Source organism: Aquila chrysaetos, chromosome 5 (genome assembly GCF_900496995.4).
Source record: "Aquila chrysaetos chrysaetos chromosome 5, bAquChr1.4, whole genome shotgun sequence".
NCBI lineage: Eukaryota > Metazoa > Chordata > Aves > Accipitriformes > Accipitridae > Aquila > Aquila chrysaetos.
Window position 1 is genome coordinate 15,360,310 of NC_044008.1, and position 24,548 is coordinate 15,384,857.

General features: G+C 43.1%; 1 protein-coding gene and 1 long non-coding RNA gene across 7 annotated transcripts in view; one reads left to right on the forward strand and one right to left on the reverse strand.

Annotated features, from left to right (window-relative positions):
* The window catches only part of CDHR3 (cadherin related family member 3), a 66,700-nt gene that overhangs the window by 29,510 nt on the left and 12,642 nt on the right, over nt 1-24,548 (forward strand). For all 6 annotated transcript variants that reach the window (XR_005932464.1, XR_003923638.2, XM_030015954.1 and 3 more), the window contains 11 exons: nt 3,546-3,714; nt 6,244-6,329; nt 8,263-8,357; nt 8,463-8,567; nt 12,204-12,352; nt 13,685-13,874; nt 15,508-15,676; nt 17,156-17,255; nt 17,401-17,499; nt 21,512-21,738; nt 23,454-23,625. Coding sequence is in view for 4 of the 6 variants with exons in the window: in XM_030015954.1 (XP_029871814.1) it covers nt 3,546-3,714; nt 6,244-6,329; nt 8,263-8,357; nt 8,463-8,567; nt 12,204-12,352; nt 13,685-13,874; nt 15,508-15,676; nt 17,156-17,255; nt 17,401-17,499; nt 21,512-21,738; nt 23,454-23,625 (1,561 nt within the window). In the remaining 2 variants the exon portion in view is untranslated. The remainder of the gene's footprint in view (nt 1-3,545; nt 3,715-6,243; nt 6,330-8,262; nt 8,358-8,462; nt 8,568-12,203; nt 12,353-13,684; nt 13,875-15,507; nt 15,677-17,155; nt 17,256-17,400; nt 17,500-21,511; nt 21,739-23,453; nt 23,626-24,548) is intronic.
* LOC115342107 overlaps nt 8,351-24,548 on the reverse strand; it is a 32,984-nt gene continuing 16,786 nt past the window's right edge. Inside the window, exon 2 of the long non-coding RNA XR_003923639.1 lies at nt 8,351-9,594. This is a non-coding gene — a long non-coding RNA (uncharacterized LOC115342107). The remainder of the gene's footprint in view (nt 9,595-24,548) is intronic.

Consider the following 24,548-nt stretch of genomic DNA (forward strand, 5'->3'; position numbering starts at 1 on the left):
GCACTTCCACACATCTGTGATCTATTTCTACCTATTGTGTGCTCTTATCCTATGGCAAATGCAAAGCAATTTCTATTACTTCAGGCTAATTTTCATTGCTGGATAAATTAGCAAGTATTAACTCACATTTGTCACTGGCAATGAGCATTCAGATGCATGATAACTTGACATCCTATTGTAACTCGCTTGTATATCTGAGCCTGAACAGTGACACTGAAAAGTGTCTTTAAAAGTTATGGAGAGACACTGGCTAGAGTCTTAAAAAGTTAATTTGAATGCATTTTTCTGGGTGTTTCCAAGGAAGTTCAGGTTTTCACAGAACTGATACAAGGGCTTTGCTCGTGCTTCTGGGAGAAATTTTGGGGAAAGACTGTGACCCCAGGAGGTTGCGGCTCATTGATTTGACCTGCCTGTGGGGAGCTGCTGCTGTTCCCGTGCTCCCACCTCCCAGCAGAGTACAAAGCTCAGTTGTGCCAGCTCTTCTGGTTCTTTAGCCTCTCCCCAGCCAGATCAATGAAATGGTCAAAAAACTCTCAAAAAAGCCCCCTTTCACCTGTGAAGCATAGGATGTGGCTCCACAAACAGCTGAACTGTGTCAGCTGAGGGGTTGTAACAGGCAGAAGGAAATGGATACGTCCCTTAAGCTGGCTTGGCTGACAGAGAATTCATAATGTGGGACTCCCTTCGTAGGCTGTTTTTTGGCATTTTGAAATAAAGCTATTCCTTCTGCTGCAAAACGTAGCCCTTTTTTATACCTGCTTGCTCCTGTCCCATGCCATCTTTCAGCTGTGCAGCAGAAACATTTTATGTTGCTGCTTGTTGAGTGGGACTGAGAAACTAATCTGGAGGAAAAATAACCCTGCAAATAGATAAAAAGTCTCTTCTTGATTTTTTTTCATGGCAGGGATGATGGAGAAATTCTTATTTTAGCACAATGCAGAGAGTGACACAAGGATGAAAATGAATGGCCAAGAAAGGTGTAGGCTGGAGACTGCTTCTTCCAAAATGCCAGTTTATATTCATTTCATACCAGAGCCCATTGCCAGAACGGCCTGTAAGCCTTGTATGTCTTGCTTGAACTGTAGCTGTTTTCAGGGTTTCATAACTCACTCGAGGGACTGGAACAAAGAGGTTGGGCCAGTGAATATCAGTCATGAGAAAATCATAAAGCAAGCTACATACGAATTCTGTAAATTAGCAGTTGAGTGCTGATTACAACTCATAAGGCAAGGATAAATACATGAGTGTTCTTAGTTAATTTATTTGATGAGCATTGCTACTTTTATTTATGCTCCGTTGTAGCAGACCTGTACAGTATTTTGCAAAAGTGATGTGATCCAAAATGAGATACCTCAGCTCTACCTACTGCCATTAAATCTTTGCTAAGATATAGAAAAAGGCAGTATTTCATGTATGAATTACAGGGTTTGCAGATTAGCTAAGTACCTGTTAGTACAGGCTCTTCTGTATTTATGAAGCACATTTACTCCTGTTGCAGCAAGCCAAGGCAATATCACATTTCTTGATATGTTTTGAGATTTCTGAGAAAGTCACAGTTTCTGAGATCTGCACCCTGCCCATTCCTCCTCGCCTTACTCTTGTTTGAAGAATCCCATGGATGAAGAATCACATGGAAGATGTGTTGAATGCATGAAAACATACGGCTGCCTGAAACTACCTTGATGCTGTTAGTGATGCTGACTCTGCATCCCAGGAGTGAAGGGGGGAGCAGGGAGTAGTGAAATTCTCAGGTGGAACAAGGGGTAGACAGTTATGGGGTGACTCTAGCCCCCCTTTCACAAAGTCTGCAGCTGCTTCAAGTGTGTACAGTGCTGCCTTTATCAGTAAGCATTGCTCCTACCTGGAGGAGGGGTGAACTGTGGCTCGCAGCCTACGCCAGTGGCAAGCTGTTCTCAAAAGCAACCTAGAAAGAGACCATCTAGATTTACATCTTCATTTGCAGGATCTCTATAAAGGAGGGTGGAAGATGTGTATTTAGGCAGTCTGGCTGTAGCTACACCACCAATGAAAATATTCGGCTGTGAACTGGAGGGGTAGTCCCCAGAGCACATAATTTCTGCTTAGAATTGGGCAGTTTCTCATTTTGAGTTCACTGCATCTGTTTACTGTATTGTATCCAGCAAACATTCATTTTGGAAAGCAACCTTCCCACTGGTGTTACAAGCTTTTGTAGAATGTTTTTTCTGAGTTAGCATCACTTTTATGGGAAGCTTCTATTTGTACAATATAGGAGAGAGGGAGACTGTCCAGTACACAGTTGTTTTCTCCTGCAGTATTGTAACAAAAAGATCCGCAAGGTTCCAGAGAGCAGCTGTTTTACATACCAGAAGGCATAAAACATTTGTGCTTCTGTTCACTCTCCTCCAACTGTCTTTGTTAATTGGCTCTATTTTGGCTTCTGTCTTCTAATTGTGCTGACATCACTTTTGTATTTGTCCTCTGGCTATGGCATCTCATCTAAAATCAAGGATTTATTTCATCGTTCTCCTCCTGCACCCTCTCCAGGCTCCTCCATTCTGCAGTATTGTGAATACAGTGACAAGCTCCTTGTCACACACACTTGTGAGCCCCAACTCTTCTCCTCCTCTAGTTCCACAGCACCCCGTTACTCTGTTCAAGCTTCACAGTTTTTTAGTTTTTACACAGCAAATTTAAGTGTCACCTTCAGTGAAGATTGAGGCATACAACTTTCAGCATCTTGCTGTTGCTCTGGAATCATCCTAAATCAAAATGAATGTATTTAGTGTTTTTTCATGGAATGTCAGTCTTGTGATTGTACATATTCTGTGTTAAGAGGCAGTATGCAGAGCTGGAAGCTTTTAAAAAAAAACCCAAAGCAAATGTTTGCCTTATCAATCTTGCAAAACTTAAGGCCTGTGATTTTTTTAATTACTTCAACATTTTCACCAAACAGTTCTGGTCCCTCTCTCATACAGTGTGCTCGTGCAGCTCCCTTCTTCCTGTGGTTTCCTGCAAGTCTTCTCCCAGACACAGCTTATAGAAGGAAGGGGCTGGTACCTGCTAGACTACACCGTCTCCTGGCCCCACACTCTTTATTGCAAGTAAAAGGTCTTCCTCCTTGTGCTCCTGACTCACAGAAAGAGTGAAGCTGCCCTTGTGTCCTGCAGGGCTTCCTCCCAGTTTTCAGTCTCGTCACACCTCGACTGCTCCTGGAGCTTGGTGTGGAAAGGTGAAGACTTGGCACAGACAAGTACTTGCAAGATGTAGTCCTGACCTTGAAGGCAAAGCATTGCCTGTGAGGCAGGACAGCTCCTTCCAGGCATTCTCCTCCTCAAACTGTCCCTCACACAAGAGGTCCTTGAGTTGCTCCAGGAAGCCACAACATTTTGGTCTTTCCACTCTGTTTTTGTCACATTTCTGTCACTGACAAATGTGCCAGCAAGTAGATGATCTAAAATACTCACTGCTTACTGATGCAAAGTGTCCCTTTACTTGTATTCACTTGTATAGACTATAACTTATATCTCTTGCATGATGTGCTAATATTAATTTTTTCTTTTCAGGTTGTTACTACTGGAAACCCTGTCCTAGATTATGAAACTATGCCAAAGAGCTTTGATTTACAGATTTTTGTTGAAGATACAACTGGGAGATCTGACCTTAATATACTGACTGTCCAAGTAACAGATAAAAATGAACGTCCTGTATTTCGAGGAAATATGGCAATTCAAAGTAAGATAATGGTGGTATTCGAAAAGAACAATACTTGAAAAGATGACATCAGATTAAAAAAACCCCTATAGCTGCATACAGTGCCTGTAACTAAAGTGGTCTAAGCATTTTCCTTTAGGAAAACAAGGGAGGAACAGGATACTGTTTTTCTCAGAGCTTTATTTTACAAGTATTTGGTATGCTTCATTTCTGGAAGTGCCCTTTTAGTTTTCTTGAAGTGTGACCAGAAATGATTTAAACATTTTGAAGCACCTGAAGAATTAGAAGAAAAAAAAAAGTTTTTTATATCAATAAAGATATATGTTCTTTTTTTGATGAGATGAATACCTACCTGGGGTATGTATTAGAAACTTGAAGTTTGGTGGGTTTATAACCATTGAGTATGAGTACATGTTTCAGTAGTTTGTTGACAACTGGACTGATTTGGAGAAGCCAGATAAATTTAAATAAGTGTATAATGTGTATGTGCAAGAATTTCTGAGGGAAAATGATAAAAACATTGCTCTGCCAGTGTTTTACACCTGTATATTGTATTTGCACCTGCACATGAGAAATTAAGTGGAAAATCAGTTTGAAGAGTGAGATCTCAGAGATTGTGATCTATGGTGCTGCAAATGGAAAGAGGCAGAGTTCTGTCTCCTGCATGGGGCAGATGGTGTTACCAAGGTTTACTTTCAGACCACGGGCAAAGGTGCAACAGGGAGGAGTGTGCAGTAGCATTAGGAATGAGGCTGGAGTGCCTGGAGCCCAGCTGTTGTCAGTGCAGGCTTTGCATGCCATGCAGTACTTAATAACGAGTGACAATGCCATCAATAAAAAGGATAGGAAATAATTGTCATACTCTCTGAGCAATCTTATCTTGTTCATTTACTAATGAGAGGGACCTGGAAAAATTGTACCATGAGGCAACAGAGCACAGTGATGTATTTATTATGTGTTCACACACAGACAGAACAGTTCAGGTAGTGAGTAAAAATATGCTCTTATTATTTCATGAGGTACTGGGAGCCTGTTTGAAGTCTTGATATTCTAACAGCAATTTAGCAATTAGCAATTAGCAAATAATTAGCAATTTTCTGTATGGAAAAGCATTCAATAATTCAAAATTCAATTTTTTAAAATCTGAAAATATCAAACTGTCATCCATTTGTGGCAGGTATTTGGAGCTGGCTGCTGAACCCCCCAGACGTGGACTAGCAGCAGTATTATGTAGGCTGCGACTCGCAGCCCTCGGAGTGGTCAGCAGTGCAGCGTGGCTGCAGTCTTGACTTCTGCCTGCTGCAGAGGGCAGGGTTTGTCTGCCTGGACGGGTTCAGACCAGGTCCGCTCCAATTCAGCCCGCTTCACTAATGCCTCCTAAGCACATTAACATTCCTGCTTCCATACAATACTGAGTTTGTAAAGCAAATTAGCTTCCCCTAGGGAAGAGGCTGTGTCATCTTCTCAGTATAGCTGGTGTCTTGCATATCATGGGTGCTGCTGGAATCTAATAATAATTAAATGCGACACTTCAGGGGATCGGCACAGCATGAAACACACTACGTGGGAGCTTGTTACAAATAAGTGCATCAGCTTAACTCTCAGCTAGAGCTGCCATAAATTGGTGAGCACAGATGTCTGATCTGTCTAACTGTGTGGCTTTAGTTAACAGTACCAGCTACAATTAGACACTAATTGCGCATTCGCTGGTTATGAAAAAGCATCTCCCTCTCATTAAACTTTATATTCATATTGTTGTCCTCTGGGAACAACTCATTACGCTGCTCTGGGATTCCCACTGCTCTGATGAGAAGCAGCAGTCAGCAGGGGTCACAGTGGAAATTAATAGTCCAGAAACAGCAGGTCCAGCAGACACAAAAGGACATAAAGCAAATAACGTGATCTAAAGATCTGTTGTTCTGTTAATTGCTCTACCCAAGGAGAGAGAAGACTCTTGCCAGTGGCCTAGTATGGGATAGCCCAGCTGTGAGAATTCCTGTCATGGAAAGAAATACACCTTGCACTGCATTAGCACCCTTAATAAGGCAAAAATTTAAGTCAGTGCAGACAATCCACTATTTATTTACCTCGCAGGTGTAAAGGAAAAGCAGAAATGAAGAGGAAAGGCTCTGAGCTCTCCTGGCAGGGGACGGGGTGGACAGGGAGGGGATGGTGATGAGGACATAGCACAGGGCTACGTTCTCCCCATCTGCATAGTAAAGTAAGACACAGGTGTAGCCCAAATGCATCATTTTACTCCATACCCTGTGAGCAGCTCAAGATAGGCTATATGTAAAGATCAGTTTTTCTCCTGAAGGCACCGTTTGTATTGCAACTCGCAGTGATGGTTGCCTGTTTACAGATATGCAATTGATTTCTTTTTATCTTTTGAGTATTTGTGCTCTTTGTGATGATTTTGGAATTACACTTGTGAAGTGAGAAGACGCAGCAGGCAGTAATAAGTCTGGACAGCTTTAGTGTATCAGTATGTTTGCTGCTGTGTCCTTTATTCTTACCTAATTAACATTGAGTACACTTATATCCATGCAGCTGTAACGATCTATGTCTTGGAAGGAACACCTCCGGAATGCATTTACCAAGTTGATGCAGCTGATCCTGAAAATGCTGAACTCAAAGTAAGTTGTATTAAAGAAAAAAAACCCAGAGATGATATAATCCACTGTATTTGAAATGGTAATTGCCAGCATCTTTCAACAACCTCCTTCCTTATCAGGAACACAGGAAAAGGTTTAGTCAGGAAAAAAGAAGCATTTTCAATAATAACTAAGAAAACCCAGCCTCAATGTTTGGACACAAATTGTATTTTGAGTTCGTAGCCCTCCAAAATTAAGGGATATTGAAGGCAGAGGTACAGTAGAAATTGTGTCACCTTTTTTTAAAAAAAAATGGCTTGCAAAACATTTCTTGTAGATGAGAATGACTAAAAGTAAATAAAATTTTTAACCTTCTGTATCACAATGTAAATTCTTTTAAGTGAGAGAGTGAGGAAATCACTTACAAGGCAACTGAATCTCAGCTTTTTGACAATCCCAGGGCAAACTGTGACCTTCAGTTAAGAAAATGTGTTATCTGAAAATACTCTTGGCATCAGCAAAAAAATCTGGAAAGTGATAAGTTTGTTTGCAGACAGGGGAAAAGTAACTTACCTAAGAATTGTGTTGTAGCTTTGCTTTATTGGCTTTGGCTGTATTAAAGACAGCACATTCAAGAACTGAACCTGAAGATGCTGCTTCAATGTATAGCATTATTCAAGAGAGCGATTGGCTTGAAGTATGTCCTCAAGCTTTGCCCCGTCAAACCACCACACCTGAGCTGGTGAGGAGGGAAGCAGAGGCCTGGGGGTTTAGCTCTGCTTTGTTTCTGAAAGCCATGGCAGTGACTTCCACACACCTTCTAACCCCTGATGAATCTCAGGCATAATAAGAAGCTGCAAATATAGAAATGCTGGGCAACAGGTAAAATAATAATCCAGAGGGGGAACTTAGAAAGGTCAACTGGCAAAAGATTGTTAAAAGAATTGTGATCACCTAGCTGCTTTTTTAAAATCAATTTCAATTAAATCTGTCATTGCAGGAGGCAAGTTGTTTCACTCAGCTCTCTGTACCTTCTGTTTTTTTCCCAGAAGGTAACACTAGAGCAGTAGCATCCCCTGGAAGATCTGCTCAGTGGATTTTGCAGATTACTTGTCTAGTGCATGACCCTCTGATGTTGCATACTTCAGAGTTTATGGGTATTATTAGCACCTGCACTAGCAAAGGAAATGTCCTCGAGGGCTTATTGGTGATGGCTTGGCATGTGGAAGATAGCAGGGAGGACGTGGTGGGTACGTAGTAGCTACTTCGTGGCCACAGGGAGCAGGGTGCTGCCTTTCTCCCTGCTGTGTACAGTGGTGGGGTGCTCAGCTCCCCCTCCCACACCCGTGCACTGCTGTGGTACCCATTTGTGTCGTGCAATGCACAAAGTGGCTGCTGCTACATGTGGCCGCTCAGCACCCATGTTAACACTGGGCTGTTGTGAACACCCTTCAGCCTCACACCCTCATGTACTCCATGAAAGTCCACTCTCCCCTCCTTGCCCTCTCCCATCATCTGGACCCTCCAACTTCTTTGCCTCCTCCACAGCTCTTATGTCCCCCAAATCCAGCCTCACCCCTTCTCTCTCTTCTCCTTTGTGCATGTACTCCGCTGCTGCCACAAAGCTGATTTTTTGCCTATGGCGCTGTGGCTCATTTTGCCGATGGCTGTCTGGCCTCTATGTTAAATACTCATTGCAGACCTGGAGTTCACAGAGGTGGAGAATAGCGTGGGCTTTAATGTAGTTCAGTGTCTGTGACTCTCCACTGGCTGGCACGCAAAGCATGTATGACCAAGTTTGAGCTGCTTCAGCTCAGATGATCAGGGCTAGTGCTGGCATCTGTATGTCAGCATGTTTCATTACGCAAAGTTTGAGGCAAATGCTGTACTATAACTTTGCCCTTCTACAAGGCAAGGAATGAATGGAGGGATGTTTAAAGATACAAAGACTAATTCCTTGCTCTCTTCATTTCAGTATTCACTGCTCCCTGCACCAGTGCCATTCTTGGTCTTGGAAAACGGAGCCATTTTTACCACAAAAGAATTTGATTATGAGAAAGATCCACACTGGTGAGAATGTATTTTATTCACGTGGTCTATTTGCTTACAGTAAGGAGAGAAATATTTTCCTACATAGCCACAGAATGATTCTTGTTTTGTTTTCTTATTTTACAGCTACTTTTTAAATATAACAGTGACAGATCCAGATGGACTCAACTCGACAAAAACAGTGAATATAAATATAATTAACATCAACGATGAAAGACCTTACTTTACCACGTGAGTGAAAAACTTCCATTGTACTCAAAATGTAGATATTTTCCCAGCTTTACTGCTTTGGCACAAATGGGAGGGTGTAACATAAGGGCAAGTAAATATAACAACAAAATACTACTGAAACCAGTATTTTAATTTTGTTATGATTCCTGTTCTTTTACTGGAAAGCTTTGCCCTCATTTCCCTCTTTTATTCTTATTTATATTCTTAATAGTTTCAAGTTTTCCAGGCTCTGTCTTCATGCTAAGATCTGCCCAACAAGCTTGTTGTACTTGTTAGCATTTAGAGAGGTTCAAGTTATGCAAAGACCTTTGGACAAGTTCAGACACGGAGATGAACTTTACCCTGTGTGAATAGAATCATATAGCATTTACCCCTCATGCAGATGTGCATTTCACCATAATGATGTTTATTCATGCAGAAATGTCTAGACGTAAAAAGGTCTCACTTTTGATCTGTCTTCCTCTTCTTCCCAGACGCACTTGTAAACAATCCTGGTGATCTTTGACACATTGTCTCTCTTATTGTCTCATAAGCAGGAAATTGTGTCATAACACACAAGTCAGAAATAGTTTTTGAAGACTAATGGAGTTTTAGTTGGAATCAGGAATATTGTTGAAAATTTGAAAAAAATGGGAAAGAATATACATGTGCCACCAGCGGGCTGTTTTGCAGTGGAAAGCACGATGGAGATTGTTTCTGAAGCAGGAGCTTGACAATTATTTCAGTTGATCTGATTCTGTTGTTGATTTATCTTTGTCACTTGCATGAGACACTGATAGGCCTCAAGACACTCTCTTTATGTCTTCTCATCCTGAGGCTTTACAAAGTCCGTGCTGAGAATATTTATGATGGCTGCTCTCCTGCCATCTATGCCAAGGAGAAGACAGTGTAGCACCTGGGCCATGCCAAGAGGTTTCCAGCCACTTGTTTGGAGCAATCTTCTAGGTGTTTTGTGGAGCCAGAGCAGTTCATGGCTCCTGGGCTGAGGCCAAGGATCTGGACCTTGCTGAGTAAAGGGGTGGAGAATCTGAAGAAACAGAAGAATGAAATGTTAGAAACAGACATGGATTTTTTGTTGTTGTTGCTACTTATTTAATACTTGAACCTCATGTCTGCAATAATCAATAAGGTTAACAGCTCGCTCCACATTACTGTACTGCTACAAGCGTGAGGAATCCTCTTCCCAGTGCCAATTGTTGCACATCATTGTGTTCTAGACTGATTATTTCCTCCAAATGTTGCCATTTCTGTTTATTTATCCTTATGTTTGGAATGCTAAAGGAGCTCTTTTAAATATTTATCTGTTGTTTGAATTAGTGAAAGCTGCAGTGACTTGAGCATCCATAACACCTGAAGTCTAAGACTCAGTTCTCATATGGCACAAATAAGGCCTGGTATTTGTTTGAATCTTGTCCCTTTTAGGTTGACACTACAGACCAAAAAGAGCAGCTCAGTTTGCAAAGAACTTTAGATTAAGTTACACTTCACGATCTGTCCTCAGTATGCACATGTATGGCCTCTCTCCTGCTAAAATATGAGCTGTATTCTGGGGTTACGTACTTTCTGACACTATAATAATTAGTGCTGGGATGGGAGCTGGGGAAACTTGACGAGTTAGCAAACCTTCTTTATTTTCTCCCGATCAAAGCTGTCAAGAACAGAGTTTCAAAGGGTCTTTTTAATTGTTCCCGTAGTATATGCAAGCACATCTGGTTTTGGTGTTCATAACACTACATTGGCATTCAGCCTTTTGAAATTCTGGCTGTTAAAATCAATAGAAAACTTGTGGAGTCAGGAAAACAAAGGAGGAGACAAGAAAACAAACATATGCTTCCTTCGCAGTTACATTGCAGTGTCTAAAAGGTCTGCTTGAACCATCCTGTAAGAAGCCACTGGCAGGTGGCAAACAGATGGACGAGAGGACACAGCCCAGATGTAGCTGCGTAGGAAGCGTCCCTCAACTCCTCCCCAGCTGTACTAGTACTCGGTGCTACGAGGATGTGCTCGATAACATCCCGCTTCTTCCAGAGAGATCTGGTGGGGACAGGACAATGGCCCGAGCAGGGTGCAGGAGAGCTGGTAGGGCTGTGAAAGTGGAGCGGTGGTGAGTTTGCTGTCCACAGAGAGGTCAGAGTTGTGGTCCCTGTGGGCGTAGGGATTTCCCTACTTTGAGCCAAAACCAGTTAGAGCTGTCCCTCCCATATTCCCCAGTGATCAGAAAGGCATTTTAGGGTGGCATTTTTGGTAGCAGTGAAGGAGATCTGTTGCTATTTGTTTTGTTTCTGAGTGACTCTGGAAGCAACAGGAGAACAAGGAAGGAAGAGATCCAATGCCAAGAGTGAGATAGAAACTTAATAAATACAGTGATTCAGCAGCCTTCACAAACTCCTTGTTTACTTCTGGCTGTAAGTTAGGTGTTTTTACTGGGAAGACCCTATGTGATTTCTCTCCTGTATGCTTTCCTCTTTTCATATGAGCTGACAAAACAGTTGGAGATACTGTGTCTTCTTAACCATTTTTAAAATTGCGAGTGGAGACCTGGAGGCATGAGATCTTCTGTTCTGTCTCTGCAATTCTCTGCTCCAATTGCTAAGTGCCCCATGATGTTGGTTTTCAGAGGACAACGAAGGGCTCATGCTTTTCTATACTGGGAACTATAGACTAGGCAGTTAGCTAAGTGGCGGCATAGAAGGTTTAAAATGTGCAAAAACCATTCAGTCTTGAAATATACTCCTGCTTTTCTGGACTCTGGAGCATCTTCAGCTCCCTTTGATTTCTAGAAGCAGGAGATGTTTGTGCGTGTTTCAGTAATATAAATCACCCTTCATAAATTCCTTGCACAATTTTTGTGTGCCTGCCCATGCCTGCTGTTGCATGTTGTTCAAGTACCATAATTGCATACCTGAGTACCCATGTGAACATGCAACTGCAACCATTATAAGCAATCCTGCACAATTGCCTGCCAGACTATATCTGGGCTATAAAACTCAATTAATGGGAAATTTGGGAGCACTGGCATACCAAACAGCAGCAGTAAAGAACCATTTTCTCTATGTAAAATGAATCAGACAGATGTTGCTGGGAGTGTGGAGCATGTCCATCTGTTGGGCACCCACAGGAGTGCTCCTCCCTGCCTCCACATACTGCAGGGTCAACTCAGCTTTTTAGTAATACTGTTGTCCCCCAAAAGCCTCCACCATTCATTCCAAAAGATGATTAATTACATTACTGCTTCTATTTTTGTTCTTCTCTTGCACAATGAAGGAACTAAAGCAAGCGGCTTTACAAGCTGGTGGCTCTGTAGGGAGATGGACTGCATGACTTAACAGTCCCTTCCATCTTCAGCTTCCATGATTCTATGAAAGTCAAATTGGTTTTATTGTGAAAAAGTTGCAGGGGAATGACAGTTATTTGTGTGGCTGTCATGCTTTATGACCACGTACCAGTTCAGCTGTTGCTACATGTCCAGCTGGCAGAACCAGTGACTGGGATATTTACCCTGACATGCAAATAGCCGTCTCTCAGTCCAGCGTGGCCATGGCTCTGCTGCTACAATTGGCTGCTCAGCTAAGTCTGTAATCAGCTGCCCTTGCAAACACAGATGTGTACTTTGCTGAATTTTGTTTTATCTTGTAGAAAACAAAGAATCTACAGGATTCCAGAGGAGCAAAGCCCAGGCACTGTTGTTGCCAATATAACAGCTAAAGATCCTGATGATGAAGACTCTCCCAGCAGACTTTTCTACAGTATCCAGTCTTCTGACAGATATTTCTCCATAAATCCATGTAAGACAAACAAAAATGTGCCTTCTGACACCCCAAAAAAGAGAACAGAGTGGCTACTTTGAAAAAAATGTTTTTGCCTTAGTTTTAAATTGACTGACTTTATTCTGTGGCTACCCCTAGAAATAAGAAATGCTCAGTGCATTATTAGGGTCAAATTCTTTGGTCAGCTGAAGATACCTTGATATCCTGAAGAAACTGGACCAAAGGTGACTTCTTGACAAATACTGACTTACGGCTGGAGGGTGACGGTCCCTTGGGTGGAAGTAAGATTAGCTGCCTTCTTTTTAATCTCTGAGGACTGCAGTGAGCCTTCTGGGGCTCTTGAAACAGCTGCACATAGACCATAATGTCCTCTCTCCTGCCTGAAATCTCCTCTAGCATTGAGGTGCGCAGCAAATCTGCACCTCAGCTTCATTGCTCAGTTCATGACCCTCCTCAGGCAAGGCCATCCAAAAGAGTCCTCTCTCCCATGCTGATTCTACCTCCTCATGCTCTCTGGGGTGCATACATCAGTGCCCTGAGGTTTTTGCTCCAGGGCTGTCATTCAGTGACTGCTTTGCTTCTCCTCTGCTATTGTTTTAGAACTGCTTATCATCACAGCTGTAAGAGGTGCCACACAACACAGTGCTGTGGGGGATCAGGATGACCCTTAAGTGCTTTGGATTCCCTATGCCCTTTGGCCGTGTGTTGCCACCCTGCCCCTCAATTACACTCCAAAAGGCAGAGGATGTATACACTGTTCCTTTACCTCTTTGGTGCTCTGGGAATAGTATTTTGCTGTGCCATGAAAACCTTCTGTTTTTGAACAGAAGCTAACAGAAGTGAAAAAAAAATATTAAGTGAATGGCTGACCAGAACACTTGGCGCGCTAAGAGCAGCTCTGTTGATGTGTGAGTAGATTTAGAGGTGCTGAAGGAAGCTTGAACGATAACAGTAGAAAGTGAAGCGGCCTTACTAGCTAGAGGGCAAGGACAGCACAGGCATTAGCAGCTCATTGTCCTTGATGCTCTGTGAGTGCACTCAACTCTGAACTTGCACTAGCTCTTCGAGAGCGTAAAGGAAATCTAACCACTTTCCAAGCCCTCTGCTGAGGCCACCCTATGGTGTATTTTTGAGCAATGGGTGTCTATTCATTAAAGTCTTATGCAGAACTTTCAGAACCATTTCGTATCATTTTAAAAATAACTAAATCAGCCATGATTTGCATGGAATAGAAGACTTTTTATTCTGCTACCTCTCTGCTGATCTGCCCTGTCCTCTTGCATGTACACAATGAGTGTTTTTTACTTCCCCCCATGGTGAACATCTAACTTCTGGCTGCTTTCTGCCCAGCGACTGGAGTGCTGCAGGTGACTGGGAAAATCAATCGAGATGCCCTTCCACTGCGGCTCCATCCTAACATCTCATTGATAGTCCGGGTGGAGGACAGTCCCAGCAGTAGTCACGCCAGCGAAATGGAGATCACAATCATTGTTGATGATATCAATGACAACCCACCAGAATGCAATCCTTCTACCTTCAGGTACTGAGGCTCTTCACTGCATTAGCTCTGCCTTGTTGCCCCAGACCAATGTGCAGCCTAGGGCACATCAGTTAGGGTCCCCAGACCTACAGCTAGAGGTTCAAATGGACATTTATCATTAGCTGTTAAAGGTTAGTGTTCACTCTAAGTGTCTTAAGGCATGAAACTCAATTTCCTGGCATGTTCAAACTGGAAATTTGGACTAAAAATATCTGTGTATAGTCAGATAATTTATTTATCTTCCTTTCAGATACTGAAATGCTTAGGATATCAGAGCCATGTGTTATAGAGTTACTTTTCTGACCTATACAGATCCAGGATCCTCCTTTCTTTATGCTAAACTGTGGGGAATCATTCACCAGGGAAAGCTTGCCAGTCAGTTCTGGAGTTTTATTTTAAACTTCCTGATCTTCTCTTCTAAATCTCTCCCTGGTGGCCTGCATGGTTTTTGTCTAATGCAATCTGTAAGGTCTTCAGAGCCCAGATCACCTCTTGTTATAGGTGTCCTCTGTGCGTAGTAACTTAGTCATGGACTTTGCTATGGCTATGAATGCTCTGAGGCCTGTGTGATGAATAGGTAGTTTATATTTGCAGATGAGGACATAACATCAACTCCATTTTACATATGAAGTGTGTCATAGAAAGACTGAGGTCAAAATTGTTCATCTGAATTGTTTGATGTGCCTGGGCTCTGATCTTTCAGGGTATATGGCATTGCATAGTGCAGTTCTTCAGGTGCACTTATGGTAGTTTGACAGTCCTGCAGATAAAAATCCAGCATCTCAGCTGAAGAACCTATGCAATGAGGAATTCCCAGTTAGTGGGTATCTTTAAATTGCTTCCTCACTATCTAATAGAAATGTCTCGCATTGAAATCACATACTTTTACATACTGGACAGAAGAGAATCCAATTCTTCAGAGTGCTGCTTAGTTACAACATCCATGACAATAACACAACAGTCTCTTTGTTATCTAGTGAGCTTAAATTTTGATCTGAAGGAGGCAAAAATCTTCAGGGAAAAAATGCAATCAAATAAAGAACTAGTCTTATAGGGATTGCACAAGAGAACAAAATCAGGGCTTAATGGTATTTCAGTTGGTTCTTCATTTTCTTGTATTTAATTCTCTTGATTAAAAAAAATTAAATCAACACCCCCGCAGTTCCATCACATGCATCACAGGGACCCTCACTATCAACAGCAGGGCCAGAAATGCTAGTTTCACAAAACAGGAGAATGGTCCAGCTATTAGTTAAGGAGAAAAGAACGAGCTTCTCATGAGGAGAACATTATAACATACTGAATAAATGAGTGTTGTAAAGATGGTTTAAAATACTAATTATTAATTGAACTAAACTTGAAAATTAAGATCTTGTGGCAGCTTCTGAAGTTTAGCTGTGTTCAGGTTTATGGTTTGGAACTGGCTAAATGTTTATATCCTGCCCTTTGTAGAGGGCTATTTTCCACCACAGTGTATGGATCAGATTCCAGGTTGCTTCATCAACTGTTGCCTATTTAGATCTAGGATTTCACTTAGAAAATAAATGGAAGTCAATGTTTTGGCATGTAATATATGAAAAGTTCAAGAGAAGAAATAAGTTTCTCTGATGGGAAATGTGTTTGTTTTAAACAGGATAGAGGCAAATGAAAATACGATTGCTGGGACGTTTCTTCTTGATCTTAGAAATTACTGTAAAGATATTGATGTTGATCCACCAAACAATCAATTTAATTTCACTGGATTATCTGGTTTTAGAAGCAATAACTTCGCTCTGGAGTCCACTGTGTCTGGAAGACTTGTGGTCAGTTGTTTGTGGCTTTATGTTAGATTGTCCTATTTCAGAAGTCAGCTTACAAGACATTGTCTGTATAAGAAAAAAAGAATTACTGTAATTCATGTCACAGTGGGTATGATGTGGAGAATGACCGTTTTGACTGGATGTGAACTACATATCCTTTGATAGGATGCTTTCTATGGATTCTACAGAATTTGGTGAACAGAGAACTGTTTTAAATAAATGTGCTAGATATGTCTGAAAAAAACCCCAACTTTTTAAGGGACTGTGAAGCACCAACTTTGATATGGATAAACAGAGCAAATTGGTGCCATTTCATACCCATTTATTCATGACAGACTGTGGAAGATCCTTGCTATTCAGCATGAAGGATTGAAATACTTGAGAAATCCCACACTCAGTAACTACTTCCCAGCTTCATTGGTCAGAGTTGTAAAACCACTTGGAGTGGTAAATTTTCACAAAAGTGTGGTGGGATTTGCACTGGTGTGATTTTGCATGACAAAATATGAGTTCCTTATCCTGATAGCAGCTGGCATATTTGCATTGGCCAGAACCCCCACCAGTTGCTGGACATGTGCAATGGTGCTTGTTTTGTTGCTGTAAAAAGAACCGTGGACAACTACAGAAAAAGGGAAACATAACAAAAAATAGGCATTCTGTCTAAAAGACAAGAGTACTACAGGAGCAGTAAAATGATTTTGTATGGCTTACTTTAATTTTTGATCTGACGTATGCATGCCAATAAGCACTGCCCTTAGCTGCTTAATCTGCCAACATGAAAAGCATATTCATTGCTGCACAGTGTATGATTGTTGTCAGCCCTTTGATCACTGTGTATGTATAATGTAACAGGCTATCTGAAGTGTCCTGTTCCTCCAGGAATTTCCCTGTAGATGATCAACAGTGGATGCCTGTACTTTAGTCCTGCTGCCCCAAAGTTTATGAGGCTCCTACAGAAAGATGGAGACTTCAGGAGATTAGGATTTAAATCTGTGTGAGCCACTGTTTAGTAACAACTTGGTTCCTGGATAAACACTCATGGCTGAACCTGATACCTTTAATACACGTCTGTAGGCGTGAACCCAAGGAGTAACTATTACTATTTAGCAATAGCAGATTCTTGTTGAGCCAACAAAGGGCAGAGTAAATAGCCAGCTCATTACATGAGCTTTGAATTAACTAGGTAAAAGGCCAAGACCTTATGATCCAAATGATAAAACTTCCTGCACTTAAGGGGAAGAAATTTTGTTGGCAGAGGAAGGAGTTTTGAATTTCTAAGAGACGCCAGAGCGTGAACATGTAGAAAAAGCCTGGAATTCAATCCTGTAATTGATTAATAATCTATATTACTCCTACAGACCAATTTGATATATCCAAGGGGGAAACCACACTTACAGAATGCTGAAAAGAGTAATTGCCGTCATGTGTATTGTGACTTTATGTAAGGAAGTGTAAATACAATTGTGTTTCTTTTTAATTTAGATGACTGAAAGTATTGATTTAGAAAACCCAGCTAATCTAGGAGCTGAAGTTTATTCTTTGACTGTCAGGGTGCAAGATATTGCCTGTCCTAACTACTCAAGCAAGTATCCCTTTTACACTTCTTTTGATATTTTCCTGTGCTGTAACAGCATGGAGAGAGGAATACCATATGTATTTTGAATATATGCATGAGAAAATTTCACAGCCATACTTAACTATGATTTAATCTTCTGTTATATTTCCAGATATCATCTACATTTACATCAGGATAAAGCCAGTGAATGAATTTTTTCCAGTCTTCAGTAATTCATCATATGAATTTAATGTTCCAGAAATTACTAAAGGTACAGTAAGTAGCACCTACATGATAAAAATAATGCTATCATGTTGATAAGTATCTTTTTGCTCTAAATGGATTTTCATATATTTGAATGAGGAGAATGGCTCAAAGCTCCAGTTCAACCAGGGTCTTGCCATACAACCACCTACTACCCTTAAATAGACAAAACTGGCAACAACTCCAATTGTACAGATGGAAGCTAAGACACAGACAAATTCAGCAATTGCACAAGAAATCTGTGACAGAGCCAGGAACTGAACTCAGATGTCTTGTTTTAGACCGTCTTTCTGCTCTTGCTAAATTAGTCTTTTGGAGGGATTGCGACGGTGCTAAGAAACCGTTATAGATTGACACAGACGAGTGAGGACTCCCTTGGCCCAGGCGTGGTGCAGGATGGCCACCCCACTGTCCCCTTAGACCCAGCTCACCTTGGGTGCAGTGGGTGCCCTGAAGATGGGGTGGGATGGGAATGCTCGGATGGGGTGGCTGCGCTCAGCCAGACGGCAATAGAGCAGCTCCTCGTGCCTGGAGCTAGGGTCCTTCCCATTCCTGCAACAGCCCAGGACCAGCGGCTGCAAACGCGGCCTTAAAACAGAATTTGTTGAAACTGTTCACCTGCTTGACTCCCATCTCAGCACCCTTCCTGTCCCCTGGTGAGTCCTGCATCTCATGTGTTTGCACAGCAGTGCCACGGCATCGTACCTCCTTGGAAATCCTTGTGTGCGAGGTGTGACCGCCAGCCAGCTCTGTGCTGTGCTGCTCAGTGCCCAGAGGAGTCGGCACGGGAATGGCATCTTTCCTAGCTTCAGCTTCACCCTCGTATGAACCTGATGTACCAAACACAGGCCTTCTGCCCCAGGACCTCACTTATTGGCTTTATTCTCTTGGCTGAGAAAAAATTGAGAGGTACGTTAGACATATGCTGGATAAATCTTGACCTTCATTCTGAACTTCCTAGGGTCACAGAAAAATTGAAGGTGTAAGGGACCTCTGGGGGTCTCAAGTCCAACTCTTGCTCAAAGTGAGGCTAGTTTCAAGGCTAGATCAGGTTGCTCGGGGCCTCATCCACTTGCATTTTGAAAATCTCCAAGGATGGAGACTCCACAGCCTCTCTGAGCCCCTGTTCCAGCTGAGCAACCTTCATTCCAGATAATTTTACCTAGTACCCAGCTGGAATTTTCTATGTCGTGGCTTGTGTCTGTTCTCTATTGTCCTTTCACTGTCACCTTCTGAGAAGAGTGTATCTTGGTCTTCTGCATCATTGCCCTTTAGGTAGTGGAGCACAGCAATTAAATCCCCCCTTCACCTTCCCCTCTCCACCCTGAACAAACCCAGTCCCACCAACCTCTCTTCCTGCATCATCTGCTAAACCCTACCCAGCCTTTCTCTAGTTTTTAGTAACTCTCTTGTACTTGGACCCCCAAACTGGTCACAGGTAGCTTTACTGCATTCTGCTCTGGAGCCCCTAACATAAGGACATGGACCTGTTGGAGCGGGTCCAGAGGAAGGCCACAGAAAGGATCAGAGGGCTGGAGCACCTCTCCTAGGAAGACAGGCTGATAGAGTTGGGGTTGTTTAGCCTGGAGAAGAGAAGGCTCTGGGGAGACCTTATAGCAGCCTTCCAGTACTTAAAGGGGGCCTACAGGAAAGCTGGAGAGGGACTTTTTACAAGGGCATGTAGTGATAGGACAAGGGGTAATGGCTTTAAACTGAAATAGGGTAGATTTGGGTTAGATATAAGGAAGAAATTCTTCACTGTGAGGGTCGTGAGGTGCTGGCACAGGTTGCCCAGAGAGGCTGTGGATGCTCCATCCCTGGAAGTGTTCAAGGCCAGGTTGGATGGGGCTTTGAGCAACCTGGTCCAGTGGAAGGTGTCCCCTGCCCATGGCAGAGGGGTTGGAACTAGATGACCTTTAAGGTCCCTTCCAACCCAACCCATTCGGTGATTCTATGAGTGCTGAGCAGAGTGGATTAGTCACTTCCCAGCATATGCTGGTAACACACTTGTTAATACAGCCCAGTATGCGGTTGCCGTTCCCCCAAGAGTGCCCTGGTGGCTCATGTGTAACTAGTCCACCAGGGCCTGGGATCCCTCCCTGCAGAGCTGCTGCCTGCTCAGTCAGTCTCAGCCTGCGCTGGTGCATAGGCTTGTTCTGGCGCCGGTGCAGGCTTTGCATTTGTCTGTGCTGAGGTCCACGAGTCCTGTTGGCCTGTAGCTCCAGCCTGCTGGGCCCCTCTGAACGGCAGCCCTGTCCTTCAGCACATCCAACACTGCCCCAGGCTGCTGTTACTCACAAACCTGCCCCAAAGGCCATGTCACCAAGGAGGACATCCAACTGCATCTCTGCATCTGAGTGGGACATAGCGAAGCTGCCCATGAAACTCCAGGAGATTTAGCAGCCAGATAATCCAGTATCTTCTTGAATTCATCAAATTATTATGGCCAGAGCACACTTAAAGCACAGGAAAAGGCAGCTGTGGCTATGGTCAGCAGACCTGTAGGCTCGATGGTGCTTCTCTGTCCATTTGCCTAAGCCAGAAGGCAGGGTGTGGTCGGGAGGAAAAGGCATGCTTCAGGCAGCCCCACCATCCTGCCCACAACCTCCTCTCCCTTGCCATGGGCAAACAAGCAAGCCCAAATTTCCAGCCCTCAGCCCTCTGTTTTCTTCATTCTCTGGTCAGAAGGATCCTGCCAACGTCCACAGCTCTGCAAAAATCACTCCTGCCTGCCCTGTGGAGAAGCCGTAACTGGCCACTGCTGAGTACAGCAAAGCTCCAGCTGGCGTGGGGATGCACGGCCTGGAAGGGAGCTGGAGGGACTGCGGAAGCTGGGGTGATGGGACTGGCTCCCAGGGGGGTCTGCCTGGCAGAGAAACCCTGGCAGCCCTGGCTCCTGCAGGAGCCAAACTGCCAGGAAAGCAAGGAAGGCTAACGGGGGATGAGGAGGCACAGGACGGCCACTCAGCAATCAGAGGACCCTGACCTTCAGGTGTTCATACCAGCATCTCGCATTGCTCGGCAGCCTGTTCTTGCTCAACTTTCATTTCTATGGTGCGTGGATGGAGCTTGGCTTTCTATGCTGTTTCCTAGTGGGCATGATATGATGAATTTTGTAGCAGTTCCTGTTCTGTGTGTGTATCCTCATACCACTGATGTGTATCTTAGCAATATAACACTTGAAACCCGTCTGTGACATGGATATGTCTGTAAAGCTCTCTGTGTGTCAGCCACAGAACTTTGCTGGATACTGAGACTATCAAGAGAAATAATATGTTTTTTCCGACTCAGACTGCCTTTTGCTTTGGGCTGAGTTGACATTAACAGGGTGCTTGCTATTGCTGAACCAAACAGCAGCCAACAGTTTGTGGTAGGGCTGGAGTTCACAGGGTCAGGAAAGAAAAAAATATGCCAACCCTTCATTTACATCTTCCTTCTTTCTTATTCTGTGCATGTGGACTACTCATCCTGTATATCCCCAGGTCATGTGGATCCACTTAGCGTTGAATCAGTGTCTGCAGAGATGGGCGTGCACAGTCCCATCTTCTTTCTCACAGTTTACAGCACTGCCATTTGTATTTTGCTTCATAAGTGCTTGGTACAAAGGTAATTCAAACTGCTTTTCAAACACCTCGCAAGGAACGGCAGCAATTGCTTTTCAAGGCAGACAAAGAGCCTTGTTCCTCCAACCAAGCCAGTGCTCTGGCTGCCACAAGGTGGGAGTTCATGCGTGTCAGTGCAGGGCTCGGGGTGGCCCTCACCGCCAGAGCACTTCTGTTGTAGTTCTCTACAGACTCCAAGCATTTTGGTATTTATTGCTAGCAGGCAAGCCCATACACTGGGGAGCCATAACACAGCATGGTGAACTAGTATTTCTCACACCTTTGCTTCACTTTTGGGGGGGTGAAAAACTCTAAAACAAATCTTTAGTTCAGTTTCATCAAGTTTTGGTTGGAACAAGTACTCTGTACATCCTTTTCCTTAAAATGTTAATGGAATATGTATTTTCTGTCTCTCAGTGGGATCCAGCATTGGAAGAGTGAATGCCAGAGACAAGGACTGGTCACCCAGTGTCATCACTTACTCCATTGTAGCTGGAGGAGGCACCAAGGATTACACAAATATCTTCTGGATCAGCCCAACCAAAGGAGATGTGAAGATTTTAGCTAGATTAGACTATGAAACAACTCAGAAACACATTCTCACAGTACAGGCCTCAGACCAAGAGAAGACTGCAACAGCATCTGTGAGTAAATCCACTCTACTTCTCCCCCTTTATCTACATTTTTCTCTCTTCTTCCTGGCAAGAACGGTAAGACATTGGGCAAAGCACTTTGGTCTGTAAAAGGCAAGTCCACCCCTGCACAGAGTCATGTATTAGTCAGATGAAAGAGGTGGTGTTCACTCAGTCTTGTTTTATTTCTTACAAAAAGGATTAAAGTAATATTTTTATAGTTTAACTCTGTGGTTTTTGTTTCTCAGTCTTTTTTTCTTATTTTACCTGGGCAGTGAAATTGTTTTCAGTGCCCTAGACAGTTTAAGATATTCTTTATGGCTACATATGTACCGGAAAATAGAAAAAGGACAGGGTCTTGAGTCCAGGTAGCACAACCTAATTGTAGCCATGTTTAGTGCCAAGTTGTTTTTGGACCCCGTGTAGTGCCCCTTGGTACTCAAACATATTTTTGATTTTGTATGTGACATTTTTTCACTGCAAAGTGCCCAAAGTAATGCAAGAATCATGTTGCAGCCCATCAGAAAACACAAATATGTGTTTTCATGGGTTGGGACATAGGGGATGTGCTGCGTACCTTGGGGATGGGATGAAGGCTTGAACAGCCTCTTGGGACAATGTCAGAGGGCCCAGCCCAGTACAGCTGTGTCCACATGGCCTACTGGAGATGAAACCCTACATGTGCCTTCCCCTGATCGTGATCTAGTTTTGTCCTCAATGGTGCTATCTGGCAGGAGCCAAGAGCATGACAGGGACCATGATAACATTAAACAGTAGGGTTGTGCTCAAGTTTGCTGCCCAGACCTATTATATTCAGAAGAAAAAATAGATGGTATGTCCACAAAGGTACTTTATATTCACTTCTTTCAAAGAATACCGGTGTCCTTCACATACAGACTCCTTTTTACTCCTTTTCACATCTTCTCCCTCATGACTGCCTTACATTTGACTTTTGCACAACTGTTGGGGGGGATACAGGTACTAGGCTTGCTTTCTATTCCAGGCAAGCACCACCCATAGAGATGCTAGGTGAGAGGTACTTAATCTCTTTATCACCTGCTATATTTCAAGGTGACGATTAGGAGTTTTAATGATGACAAGTCTATCTGTTGCCTGTTAAAGACCAACAGGCATTAGAGGAAAGAGCTTTGAGAAGGGTAACCTTTTTCTCTCAGCCAGCTAATCCCAGCTGACATTAAGCACATCTGGTGCTACCTGGGGTGCTCCCAGTCATGCAGAAGGCCATTGCCAGCATTTCTCTCTCACTGGGAACAGTCTATAAGGAGTCTTCCTTCCTTCCATGGCTCATGCTCTGCATTATTATTAAATATGCTAAGAAGCCTAATTAATGACTGTGAAGCAATTTGAGAGGTTTGAAAGGAAGTTTAATGAATACGTGGTACTATTATTATTTCTCATTCTAACTATGACCCAATTCAGGTGATTCAAGTAGTCAGACACATCAGCTTGAAAACCCCCGTGGTCTTGGAAGATGGTTCAGGTTAAGGAACCTGTTCCCAGAAGAGTGCTGATCACAGGAAGAATTGAGGGTCAAATGTTCACAGACATTTTCTGGTAGAAACTAGATTGGAAGGGAGATTCATTGCTCTTCAACTGCTGTTGATCAAAAGAGCAAAACGGGCAAAGCCAAACAGTTTCTGAAGTTAATAAAATTCTGGCTCAGTACAGTGGAGGAGCTTCAGCTTGCTATTGCTCTTTTCTTTCAGGTAACTGTCAATGTTTTGGAAGTAAATGATGAAGAACCAGTTTGTTCACCCAATTTCTATTCATTTCAAATCCCAGTCAGCTTAGCTGTTGGGACCAATATTAATGGCTTCAGGATTGAATGTCAAGATCGTGATTCTGATCCCAGGTCTTTCCGTTACATCATTAATGAAGGTACTGTGTCATGGTCTGTGAGCTGGGAGCAGTGCAAAAATTACTGTATGTATGTTGATGGTTCACTTTGATTTGTAAATAAAAATCTAGCCATGGTGAGCTAGTTGTGATCCACAAGTTCTGCACATCATTACTTTGCTGCTTACCAAAAGAGATGTTGCTCCACAAGTTGGCTACTGGTGCTACCACCTAGAACCATTCCTTTGCAAGACTGGATTGCCCACCATGTTAAATAATTAGCAATTAATTACACAGTTGACAAGGACTTCAGAAGAATGAGCTGGAATGATATGCAGGGTCAAATTTCCCTTCCAATTACAGCTGAGTAAATCTTGTGAAACAATGGCGGGTTCTGTTTGCATACCTCACCTTTAGATGCTGGTACACAGTTCAAAACATTTGAGCAAACCTGCATGTTCTCCGCCCATGCTGTGTGCATTAAAGCCCCATTTTAAGAATGTGTGTTTGAACCTAGTAATCAGCTGTATCCACTTGGAGAACTGCAATGGTATGGGATGACACTCCACTTCACAAAAAAGGGAATGCACACTTTTGGGACAGTTCCTTTTTTTGTTGCTGAGGTGACTGCTGAGAAGGAGGGAGCAGATTGTCCAGGTGCCAGTAAAAAGCTGTGAGCGTAAAAAGAGAGAACCTCTGTCATATTGCAGCCCCTTAACGCCACAGAGGAGCTCTGCAGCAGTGGTATTTACACATGAACCTATACAAAGGCTGTGTTTGTACTAGTAAATCAGGGTCTGACCACAGGTCCACTTTTGGCTGCACAGATTTGAGCTGTGCCATGCAGTTGGCCTCCAAGCCACAGAGCAGCCCAGGGCCCATTTTGTGTTATACAATAGACATGGGCTTCAAGGTCACTTCAACTCTGGAGCGCTATGGGGCAACAAGAGCAAAACCAAAGCACA